Genomic DNA, 12,892 nt, shown 5'->3' on the forward strand with positions numbered 1-12,892 from the left:
ATAAATGGAAAAGCTTTTGCCCTTGTTTCAACAAAAAGAAGACTATGGAGACATGTTTGAGTTCACGTGCTGGGAGAGTGTGTACATGTTTTGTTGGGCAATTGTGGTGGTGTTTGACCCAATACATTTGAAAGCATCGAATGAAGAAGACAGAACTCGGATTCCTAACACATAGGACTTCCTTGGATGCTTAAAAGCTTTGTTTGTATGCATTGTGCATGGAAGATCTGTCCATTCGCTTAGCAATGTATAAAAAAAATGAAACTGTGTCTAGGAGGAACTAGACACTTTTTGATATAGTAGAAGCGGGACTTGGCGTGACAATTCCGAAATTCGTCCCTGACAGGAATCGAACTCCAGTCGTTAGGGTGCGCCACTGCGACCCCAACCACTGGGCTAAGCCCACGTCGTCCGCTTAGCAATGTATGTACAAATATCAGACCTAGAGAGTGCAATAAGGTACTTGAAGTTGTGCCAGATTATGAAAGATTTATCACCCTTTTTTCGGAATTTCGGGATCTCACGGACATGTTGCAATGCTCTTTGGTGTTTTCTATACTTGCCGAAGGCCATGATCCGGTGGTAAACTATGAGATCAATGGTCACTCATACATCAAATGGTACTACCTAGACGATGAGATATATCCAAAATTGTCAACATTTGTGAAGACAATTCCTAACCCTACCGAGAAGAAATTTTGGTTAGCTATGTGACTGCAGGGTTGTAGGAAGGATGTTGAGCGAGCATTTGTTGTGCTCCAAAATTGTTTTGCTATTGTTTGTTCTGATGCTCTCACATGGTCGACATATCATATGTAGGAGGTATTGAATAATTATGTCATCATGCACAACATAATCGCCGAGAGCGGGCATGTTGCTCCAGTCATATAATCCCTAGGGCCCTCTTGGTGATGTTGATCACCAGGTCGCAACAAAGTTTGTAGTTTCCTCGCCATGCATCAAGTAATCTGCGACAACATTTTCATTGCCACATACAAAATTATCGAATGGGACATCTATGTGCGAGTAAAGTAAATGCCATCTAAGGAGTCTTGATTTATTTGAACATATGAAAATTAATTTATTTTAGTTATTTTAAAATTATTTTATTTCTATATTTGAATCATTTATGTATTTGTTTTATTTATTGTGAAAGTAGAATCTATGTGTGTAAAACCATACGATATGATTGCATTGTGATAAAGTGTTTCATCTTTGAATCTACTGGGCTAGCCTATTGAGGACGTCGCTGCAGACAAAAGCCCCCAATAGCATAGTAACAGTAACGGTAACGTGTGTGAGCACTTTCGAAGGGCTTGTCCGTGGAGATGCTGAAAGTGTTTTTGGCTCCCGAGCTTCAATGCGCTCGCTATTCTGAAAAAAATTAAGAGAAATTTTTACAAGTTATCAAAAAATCTCAAAGCTAATCTGGAGATTGTCACTGGTACATCTCATGCAAAATCTAACCCATAATTATTTTTATTTTGTGCTAGATAAAAAATATACAATCGTTTTGGAGATTTGAAAAGACTACTCAGATATACACTTTTGTCAATTTTATGCAGCTCAGAAGATAAAGTATTTGAAATTAATATTTTACATGTTTGTGGGATACATTATTTTCTATTTACAGAATTTTTAGATTTTTTTCAAACACAAAAATATAATTTTTAATTTATTTTAAAAACGAGGTTATTGATGCCCATGTGCATCAAATCTCTTTTATGGCCCCGTGAAGATGCTATAGCACTCAAAATCTCAGTTTACCCATCCCCCGTTACTTTCAAATGATCGACCCGCGCAGTACAGCAAGAAGAGCCGCTGTTGCTTGAAATCATCACACGATGTGATGCAAAGCCGGAAGCATGCGCCGCCGTGCTGCAATGCGCGAGGTGTGGTGCTGGAAGCAGAGTCTGGCGATGCTGCAGGGCCTCATCTCCTGCCATCGTCCAAGTTGCATATAATCAAAATTGTTGGTGTTACGAAATTCTAAATGTATTGGTCCGTGAAGACAACAAGTTGATGAGAAACAGATTCAACCGAAAGAAGGTAGCGGTAGCCTAGCCTGGAGCGAACCAGTAACGTGACTAGTGATAGCCCAAGTCCCGTGGCCCGAGTCTCAGAAGTCAGCAATTCAGCACGACACGTTCGGTCAAAAGTAGTTCCAGTCTGAGGTTGATTTGACGCCTCTGTAACCGCTGCAGATGGCGTGGTCAGCCCCTGCGACCTGCGACCTGCGTGCTCCAGTTGGGCGATTTATACAAAAATAACCTAAAACTGAAAGAAAAGCACAGACTGACCCTCCGGCGAAACTATTTCACGGATCTAACTCTTTTGTGTGGCGCCCCTCTCACGGGCGCCACATGCTGGCGCTGGCGCCACACACCCATCCGACGTGGCCCGTCGACGCTGAGTTGGTGACCCCGATCCGACGTGGCAGCACGAGTGGCGCCGTTCTCGCCGGCGCGGCGCCCGTGGCAAGGGCGCCACACATTCACTTAAGTTTGGGCTGCGCGCGCGCCCCCAGCCCGACCCTTCTTCTTTCTTTCTTTCTCTTCTCTTCTCCTCCCTCTCCCCCAGCCCGGTTCTCTCTCTCCTCCCTCTCCCCCCCACCAAATCCACCACCAAATCGTCAGATCTGTCCGTGGAGATCGTTCCCCATCCATTTGTCAAGGTAATCTCCTTCAAATCTTCTCCATTCATCCACTAATTTTATAGATCGGGCTAGATTTGGACATGAACCCTAGACATGTTTTTTTTCTTTTGTGCACTCTATATTGTATTGTTTGTGTTGGAGATGGTAGCCTCATGTATGCATGTGTTTGAACCATAGATTTGTAGAAATCTACATATGAAATTTCACATGTATGTGTATGAACTCTATGTATGTATGTGTATGTATGTGTATGAACCCACATATATGCCTAGTATTTGTGATGGAGTAACTCATATTTATTAGTGGAATGGATCGTAATATGGTTCAAAAATGTAAACATGTAGGATGGCCGGTCCCGGTGGACGGGGAAGGGGCCGCCGCGGTCCTGGGCGCCCCCCGGGCCGGGGAAGGGGCCGCCGCGGTGGAGCAGCAAGGGCCCCACGGTCACCGTCACCTGCATCCTCCTCGTCTTCGCATGAGGAACGCTGCTTCGAGTTCCTCCTCCGCATCGACGATGACCCACTCGGCATCAAGCGGCTACCGGACAAGTTCGCCGAGTTCGTCGACGGCCACGAGCCGGCGCACTTGCAGCTACGGGAGGCTAGCTGCAACTTCTGCCGCTGGTCCGTGGAGGTACTGTTCGATGGGCAGGGCAAGATGTACTTGCACACGGGGTGGGACAAGTTCGCCCGTGACCTCCACCTCGAGCCCGGCTGCCAGCTCACCTTCCTGTACGAGGGGGACGGCGAGATGATCGTCAAGGTGTTCGACGACACCGCCTGCCGTGTGCACTACCCCCACACCGGCGAATCCGGCTCCGACACCGATAGTTAGATCGTCGAGTGTTGTCAAATCTATGTTCGTTGCTTCATGTTGTTTGAATGCTATCTTAAATTGTATGAAACTATGTGCTACGATGTTAGGTATGATGATGTTATGTCCATGATGTGTGTACAAAATGGCTGTTGATATGATGTGTGTATGACATAGCTTTTGACATGATGGCAGTTTTGTTGGAATATGGTAGGATTTTTCATGGTTTTAACACATGTCCACGAGCAGGTCTATCGGACCTCGGAGAAAGCGAATCCCCCAGCAGCGAAGCGGTCGCTCCCATGGACAGCACCCTCGATCCCCGAGCCTCAAGAGTAGGACTAGTCCGCCGCAGCCTGTCGACTATCTCCTTAGCCTTGGGAGTTTGAGGGTTCGGATTGAAAGGAGTGAGGGCCATCACAGCCGGCACAGAGCGAGTACCAACGGAGGTCTGATTCCCTCCTCCGCCCACCTCCCCAAAAGGCGCCACCAAAGTAGACGGTCCAGCGCGGGTGTCCGATGTATCCATAGCATCATCATCCCCAGCGTCATTTCCATCACCATCATCATCCGCGTCATCCTTCTTAATCCATATCAAAGGAACAAAATCAGGCTCTGGTACATAGTCCTCGGGCTCTCTACGGAACCGAAACTCGAAGGCCTTGAGCTTAACCACTACATCAGACTTGATGATCTTCCCAGAATCTGAAATCTTCTCAAGTACTTTAGCATCAATCATAGCCACCTGAATACGAACCACAGCTCTGCGTCTGAGGCTAAGAAGGTCCACATCAACCGTCTTCCCCAATAGCGAACCCACAGCCCAAAGTCCTAAGAAATGCCTCAACGTATGAGGGACTCCTTCTACACGTAACCAAACCTTATGTAGCTCAAATTTGGGTGGTACTTCCGAGGACTGCCAAGCGGAGATAGACATGGTGGAACAAAATCCTGGTACTGCAACCTGGATGCCATCTACCCTGTCGAGGTCCTCGAAGGAAGGGACAGTGATAAGGAATCTCAGGACATCAGTAGGTACAGCCTCCCATTTCCAACACAGACGATCGAGCACCGTCTTGCCACCTGCTTGGCAATCACATCAGCTGGCACAACATCTCCAACCACAACAACCAGAGCTACAGGAGACTGAGAGGGCGCAAGCGCATCATTAACCACAGAATCAGGAATCACTGTAAAGTAAGTCTCCAATAGACCAGCCCCAGTAACATAAGCAGAAGGGCGGGGAGCTTTAAGCACCGGACAACGCAAAGTCGGGTGAGCCACCTTATCACAAAAGTAGCAATAGTGTTTGACCCTGCAATCTTTGGTCGCATGCGAATGATCAGAACATTTGGAACACCAAACTGTCTTCTTGGACTTAGCAACAGCCTTAGCTCCATCAGCAACCTCCACTCCATACATGTGTAGCCAAGTTCAATTAAGGAAAGTAAAACATTGCTGCCTAATTTTAAGAAATCGATGAGCCATGCATTAGGAATCTCAATTAATTGTTTCTAATTTTGTATTATTTTTTCTCACGCATGTTGTGTGGGAGCTGAGCGGAGAAGGGAGTAATTGAAAAAAAAATCAAGCTGCAACCTTATATTCTGAAATAAATGCCAAAAATCTATAGTCAATATAGAAAAGAACGGGTGTGTGCATTACTTGGATGCAGAGGCTGTGGTGATTTTCCCCTATTTCAAAAACAAAGGACTCGCCTAGCCAGCGTTGAAACATTTTCAAACACCCCGCAGATTCCATTCCAACCACAACATCCTAAGCATCAACATGATCGCTGAGATTGGTGTCTCGGTGTCCAAGGCAGAAAGATGGGCTCTACCGTGGCTTAATGTATTGGGTTTTTAAGTTTCAAAAAAAAAACATGATTGCTGAGATTGGTGTCTCGGTGTCCAAGGCAGAAAGATGGGCTCTACCGTGGCAGGCCACAAAGAAACAATGAATTGGGTAGGGTGGCCTTATTTGGGAAAATTCTTGAAAAAGGCCGACCTTCGCGAAGGGAAGGCAACTCGCTCCGCACGCGACAAGTGGCGCGCTGTTGTGCCAGAAAATCCCTGGGAAGTGGTCTCCCTGCTTGCCACGTGTCGCAAGGGGAAGCAAGATGGGGATGGGGGAGGAGAGAGAAGACTGGGTTGTGTCAGTTTTTTCCTTTTTCTTCTAGATTCATTTTTTCAAAATGAAATATCTTGAAAACCGTAAGTCCAAATTGCGAACCGTTTTCACTTTTGAGATTCTCGCGTCGAGAGCTTCAAAACTAGATCCCATGTTGATAGGTTTGGAGATACTTTTTTTTCGTACTTCCAATAATATTATGATTGTACCTGTGGTGCGTACCTAACTGTACTCGTGTATCAACTGATAAGTACTTCTGTTTTTAGTGTATTTGGTGCAATTTTTCCTTTTACTTGCTAACTGTACTCGCCCGTGTGCGGGATTACACTACTTCTACGCGTATTGTACCTGCTCGTGTGCGCCACTGTACTTCTGTACATGTACTTGCTCGTGTTCACGACTGTACCTGCTCGTATGCGCGTTTGTACCTGCTCGTGTGTGTGACTGTACTTGTACTCGCTCGTGTGTTCAATTGTACTCGTGTGTTGTGCGTGACTGTACCTGCTTGTGTGCGCGACTGTACCTGCTCGTGTGCGCGACTGTACTTGTATTCGCCCCATGTGTGCAACTGTACTCGTCTGTTGTTCGCAATTATACTCGTGTATTGTACATAACTGTACTCGTGTGTTGTGAGATACGTATGTTGTATGTTGCTCGCGTGTCAAAAACTAAAGTAGATACAGTTATTGTGCTGCTACCTAAACTAGTAGCATACATGTGCTAGCATGCATGCGTGGCCTGGCACGGCATGCACGCCATGGAGAGACTCGCGCGGGGAAGTACGCGAGGCGCGCGAGTACGAAGCGCGAGTACGCGAGGCGCTGTGCGGCGAGCGCGAGTACGCGAGGCGGCGAGCGCGAGTACGCGAGACGCGCGGTGGGTGAGCCCGCGTGTACGTCGGCCCGCGCGGAAGCAGGTTACCACGTGTCGTTCTGTGGTGGTTTACTTTCCCTTTCTAAAGGTTGGTCTTTTTCCAGTGGTACCCTCTTATTTGCCAAAAATTCAACCCCAGGGCAAGCCCAATTCATGGTTCTTTTCTGGATGTTCCCCACGGTGCCTTCCCTTGAGTTCACAAACATGCTTGCATTTTTGCATGTCCACTACAACACCGTTTGTTATTGAACTATTTTTATTATGCTTGTCTCATAATTTTCTGGGTAAAATTACCAATAAACGTAGAGGACAAGAAACACTAATAAAATTTCCAATGGACAACAAGAGGTCCTTCAAACGAGATTATCATAATCCAGTGCCAAGCATAACAAGTAAACGCTAAAACGAATCAGTAAACAATTCAAAGACAGATTGAAGAATTACAATTCTAGCATGAAAGGGTTGATCAAACTGGGAGCAGGACTTTTGGGACAGGTCAAATCGATGTCCAATACTTTGCAGATATTGTTTTTAGCCCGTCTTAGGGTGTGTTCGGTTCTAGAATTAGGTGGAATGGGGAACGGTTCCATACCTAGCAGTCGTTCTTGTGTTCGGTTGGATTCAAGGAATGGAACCAACTAGTTCCTCGGAACGGAATATACTTGGAAGCTGCGGAAGCAACTCGTTCGACCGAATCGATCGAATCTGGAGGAATGCCTCGCTAACCGTCCTCGCTAATCATCCCAAGCGAACAGAAAAAAAAAAGCCTGGCCGAACAAATCGGCCCTCTATTATCTCACCCCTGACTGGCTACCCTATCTCTAATCCCTCCCTCTCGTCTCATGTACCGCCGCTCTCCCTCTCCCTCTCGTCTGCTACGCTGCCGCTCTCCCTCTCCCTCTCGTCTGTTACGCCGCCGCTCTCCCTCTCCCTCTCTCTCTCTCATGCGTTGCTGCTCACCGGCGGGAAGAGGGCCTGGTAGCCGAGGAGAAGGGAGCGTGCAGTCTAGGCGGAGGAGGGGTCGGGCGGGAGTGGCGGAGGAGGGTTCGGCGGTAGTGGCGGTGGCGATACAGGCGCGAGTCGGCGGTGAAACCTTGTTTTTTTGCGAACCGAACATGGGCACGAAACCGTTCCGTGACGATGGAATGGATTCCATCCCTCCCGGTTCTCAAACCGAACACATCCTTAGAAAAGGCTTAGATGGGAGAAGAACAAAAAGATGAGCAATGAGGACTATCAACTGTATCCCGCCTAAAATTATGTTGTCATTTCTAATGCAAATTTTAAGATAAAAAAATTTGGGTGTACCTATGTCTCAGTTGACTGAGATTTTCTTAAGTCTCAGTCACCTCAAAAAAGTGCAACTGCAGTTCAAAAAAATATGCAACTCGGATCAGTTGCACTTTTCAAGTTCATTTTTGTGGGTGACTGAGACTTAAGAAATTCTCAGTTGACTGAGACATAGCAAAACCGAAAAAATTTACACTACAAATAACAAAATAAACAAGAAGTGGGAACTAGGATCCCACCATTCTGCTACGCAGCTTATAATGGAAAGTCACTGAGATTACATCTTGTAGCTAGGTAATAGGGGAAACACGACAAATCACACCAGCTCCACAGATGACAGGATAGGTAATGGGGGAAACAGGAAAGATCATACAGTAATGGTGACATGCAGAACTTCGAAAGTGGCAGCGATAGTCCGGATGAAATCCGGATGAACGCACTTGGGCAGGAAGAACTGGAAGGACTCGTCGGAACTGGGCAGCCCACCGGAGAGGTCAGTGCACGCCACGGTGAACTGGCTCTGCTGGCTATGGCCGCGGCAGACGCCGCCGCCATGGGCGTTGTCGTTGCGAGAGTACTTGAGCCGAACCTCGAACCCCACGGTCTGATGAGGATGCACGCACGAGACGGAGATCGCGCGCCCGAACAGGCCACGCGCCACGTTCAGCAGGAACATGTGCTGCTGCCCGCTGGCGTGGACGGAGACGGCGTTGAAGCCGTCGCGGAGGTTCACCTTGACGCACACCCACGGCCGGGTGTCCGTCGTGCACGGCCACCCGTGCGCGGCCGCGAGGTGGCCCAGGAGCGCCACCGTGGAGCCGGCGAAGCCGCACGCGTCCGCCGGGCAGTAGCACGGCTTGTGGGGGCACGCCCTCGCGTGCTCGCCGTGGTCGTAGGGCGCCGTCCTGGCGCCGCAGCCGTGGGCGGCGTTCGCGCACGGTATACGGATGGACTCCAGCACCTTCTCCAGGTCGATGCACCGCTGATAGCCGCCGATCAGTGGGACGCGGCACACGTGGCACTGCTGGCTCCTCCCACTCGCCACCATCTTGTCGCGGCACAGCGAGCATATGGCGTGGCCGACGGCGCACTGCATCGCAGAAATGGCGTGGCTGTTAATACAGAGAAGCGCTGCATCGGCATCGGCATCAGCTAGCTAGCTAGCTAGAAGAGGATGAATATACCTGGAATACTGGCGGCTTGAGAGGGCGATAGCACACGCCGCAGTCGAGGGTATCGGCGTCCTCCACCGTCACGTTCTCGAGCGGCTTCCGCTTCGCCGGCAGTGCCATCATACCTGCGGCAGAGTGGAGTGGGGAAGAACGTACGGTACCAACAGAAGTGGGCTTCGTTCCTTCTTGCACGGTCAATATTTATCTCTGGTCGGTTGGTTCCTGCACATGCCCGACTGAAGTTGTCCGCGGATGCATGCCATGCTGCCTACGTGTCGCCTTTGTCAGTACATTGAGTAGGATCTTTGAAGAACTTATTAAATCCGAAGGATTATTTTTATTTGGAGATCATATAAATGTATAACATCTATATAGAGAAACTAATAAAGTTGTTCATAGTATGGTTAGGTTTTGTTTTTGATTCAAAAACCTCAGGCAACCCGATCGATGAGCCTCCCTAGCTTTTAACTTGAGCTGCCTTACGGACAATGTAATTATTGATTAAGATTAATAATGCTACCACGGTGGCTTTTAAAAAATTGTTACCATTCATTTCCACGAAATTCCCCTCCCACTAGGCTTATTGGGGGGACTCATGCACAAAATGGTCTCCAAACAGCGCTCCCAATTCACTATAAGCAGTGCGTGTTGACTTAAATGTTTGTCTGAAACTTTCGCAGGAGCCGACCAATAGGACAACCCTGGGGACTGACACGAGTTCCACCGTTGATACGGAAGCGAACAAATCATTCTCGTCGTCCTACCTCTCCTCTCCCGCATCCTTTGCCACAGAACCGTCCCTTCCTAGCCCCACTTAAATGTGGGTTTAGGCAGTTCGACCACTGCTAGCCAACAAACACGCATAACCACCCCGCGCTCTACTCGCCATTGTTTCGATGCCAACGCTTCTCGCCGTTATTTGGGAGCCGCCGCTCCTCCGGTCGTGACACACCTTCCATTGCTGACCGTTTGTAACCTATGCATCTGTCTCGGTTGTGCCAGTCTACAACTCTTCTTTGTCTCAGCGCGACTATCTGACAAACGGTTCCCGCTCGCGCGCACCTTGCATAAACGGTTCGGCGTTTGTCTAGGTATATAGTTTTGCTAGTTTTTTTGCCTCGGTAATATAATTGAGTGTTTGGGTTTTTATTGTTTCATTATTTGGTAAACAAACTATGGATACCGATAACGAGTTCATGATCCAAGAATTAGCTACCGTTGATGATGAAGAGAAGTTGATGGTATTGTTTATGAGCGTAGCTGAATCCCCCCCCCCCCCCACCTCCCCATATACACACACAACGTGAAGGTTCTAGAATTGATAAGAGGAAGAATTAGTAATCGCAGCGGGTGCATGGTGCGGTGATGTTTGATCATGACTGTTTTGCCAACAATCCAACACATACACCCAAGAATTTTCTGCATTAGGATGAAAATTAGTTGTTCATGAAGTTGGTGCATGGTGCGAGGGAGTATGATGACTACTTCAAGTGGAAGAAAAACGCAACCGGATTGGTTGATTTCTTCTCTGTTCAGAATTGCTCAACTGCCCTGACATGTCTTGTATATAGATCTCCTCGAGATACAAGAGATGACTATGGAGACATGTTATTTGGACAGCCGACCGCTTGACAAAACGGGGGTGGCCAAATTGTGGGGTTTGCCCTTTATGCAACTGATACGTCTCAAACGTATTTATAATTTCTTATGTTTCATGCTACTTTATTGATGATACTCACATGTTTTATACATACTTTATGTCATATTTATGCTTTTTCCGGCACTAACCTATTAACGAGATGTCGAAGAGCCAGTTGCTGTTTTCTGCTGTTTTTGGTTTCAGAAATCCTAGTAAGGAAATATTCTCGGAATTGGACGAAATCAACGCCCAGGGGCCTATTTTTTCACGAAGCTTCCAGAACACCGAAAGGGAACCGAAGTGGGGCGACGAGGCGACGCCACACTAGGGCGGCGCGGCCTAGGTGCTGGCCGCGCGGCCCTGTTGTGTGGACCCCTCGTCAGCCCTCCGACTCCGCCCTTCCGCCTACTTAAAGTCTTCGTCGCGAATACCCCAGTACCGAGAGCCACGATACAGAAAACCTTACAGAGACGCCGCCGCCGCCAATCCCATCTCAGGGGATTCAGGAGATCGCCTCCGGCACCCTGCTGGAGAGGGGAATCATCTCCCGGAGGACTCTTCACCGACATGGTCGCCTCCGGAGTGATGTGTGAGTAGTTCACCCCTGGACTATGGGTCCATAGCAGTAGCTAGATGGTCGTCTTCTCCTAATTGTGCTATCATTGTTGGATCTTGTGAGCTGCCTAACATGATCAAGATCATCTATTTGTAATGCTACATGTTGCGTTTGTTGGGATTCGATGAATATGGAATACTATGCTATGTTGATTATTGATCTATTATCTATGTGTTGTTTATGATCTTGCATGCTCTCCGTTATTAGTAGAGGCTCTGGCCAAGTCGTTACTTGTAACTCCAAGAGGGAGTATTTATGCTCGATAGTGGGTTCATGCCTCCATTAAATCTGGGACAGTGACAGAAAGTTCTAAGGTTGTGGATGTGCTGTTTCCACTAGGGATAAAACATCAATGCTATGTCTAAGGATGTATTTGTTGATTACATTACGCACCATACTTAATGCAATTGTCTGTTGTTTGCAACTTAATACTGGAGGGGGTTCGGATGATAACCTGAAGGTGGACTTTTTAGGCATAGATGCATGCTGGATAGCGGTCTATGTACTTTGTTGTAATGCCCAATTAAATCTCACACTACTCATCATAACACGTATGTGCATGGTCATGCCCTCTTTATTTGTCAATTGCCCATCTGTAATTTGTTCACCCAACATGATATTTATCTTATGGGAGAGACACCACTAGTGAACTGTGGACCCCGGTCCATTCTTTAACATCGAATACAATCTACTGCAATACTCGTTCTACTGTTTTCTGCAAACATCATCATCCACACTATACATCTAATCCTTTGTTACAGCAAGCCGGTGAGATTGACAACCTCAATGTTAAGTTGGGGCAAAGTATCTTGGTTGTGTTGTGCAGGTTCCACGTTGGCGCCGGAATCCCTGGTGTTGCGCCGCACTACACTTCGCCGCCATCAACCTTCAACGTGCTTCTTGGCTCCTACTGGTTCGATAACCTTGGTTTCTTACTGAGGGAAAAACTTGCCGCTGTACGCATCATACCTTCCTCTTGGGGTTCCCAACGGACGTGTGCTTTACCGTCACAAGCAGCAAATCTTTTTCTGGCGCCGTTGCCGGGGAGATCAAGACACGCTGCAAGGGGAGTCTCCACTTCCAATCTCTTTACTATGTTTTCGTCTTGCTTTACTTTTATTTACTACTTTGTTTGCTGCACTAAAACAAAACACACAAAAATTAGTTGCTAGCTTTACTTTATTTACTGTCTTGTTTGCCATATTAAAAAAACACAAAAAAAATAGTTATTAGCATTTACCTTATTTTTGTTACCATGACTAGTCCTGTAGTTGTTACTCTATCACCCGAGGAATCGATCTTCACTTTTAAACAAGGTGGTGAAGAGGGCTTTAAAGAAGCTTGGTCTAGAATTTTCGATTCATATAATAAAACTGAACCTAAAATGACACTAAGTTTGCTTCTTAGTAATTTTTATTTTGGGATTATTCTTCGTTATAGATATGCCTTAGATGCTGTAGTGGGAGGAGATTTCCTTCACTGTGATGGGGATCAAGCTTTTAATGCCATAAAGAAATTGGTTGCATCATCTAGCTCCACTAATAATTATGATCCATCTCTTGTTAGTGTTTATAATAGATTGAACACTCTTGAGACACATGTATCTTGCTTGAAAGAAGGGTATGGTCGGATTCGTGAGCATTTTGATTATGTTACAATAAACTCTGAACCATCAATGTGGGACCACACTATTAAAGTTACTA

General features: G+C 47.0%; 2 protein-coding genes across 2 annotated transcripts; one reads left to right on the plus strand and one right to left on the minus strand.

The window, feature by feature from the left end:
* The first annotated feature begins 2,589 nt into the window (after positions 1 to 2,589).
* LOC127336626 (B3 domain-containing protein Os03g0212300-like) lies at positions 2,590 to 3,501 on the plus strand. The gene is made up of 2 exons (XM_051363493.2): positions 2,590 to 2,674; positions 3,001 to 3,501. The coding sequence occupies exon 2, from the start codon at positions 3,002 to 3,004 to the stop codon at positions 3,488 to 3,490; it is 489 nt and encodes a 162-aa protein (XP_051219453.1). The 5' UTR covers positions 2,590 to 2,674; position 3,001; the 3' UTR covers positions 3,491 to 3,501.
* Positions 3,502 to 8,129: 4,628 nt separating this feature from the next.
* LOC127330803 (E3 ubiquitin-protein ligase SINA-like 10) lies at positions 8,130 to 9,054 on the minus strand. The gene is made up of 2 exons (XM_051356894.2): positions 8,947 to 9,054; positions 8,130 to 8,852 (listed from the first exon to the last, which is right to left on the minus strand). Exons 1-2 carry the CDS (start codon positions 9,052 to 9,054, stop codon positions 8,130 to 8,132), a joined length of 831 nt encoding a protein of 276 aa, XP_051212854.1.
* Positions 9,055 to 12,892: the final 3,838 nt, after the last annotated feature.

The sequence above is a fragment of the Lolium perenne genome, chromosome 1 (assembly GCF_019359855.2).
Source record: "Lolium perenne isolate Kyuss_39 chromosome 1, Kyuss_2.0, whole genome shotgun sequence".
In the NCBI taxonomy this organism is placed as follows: domain Eukaryota; kingdom Viridiplantae; phylum Streptophyta; class Magnoliopsida; order Poales; family Poaceae; genus Lolium; species Lolium perenne.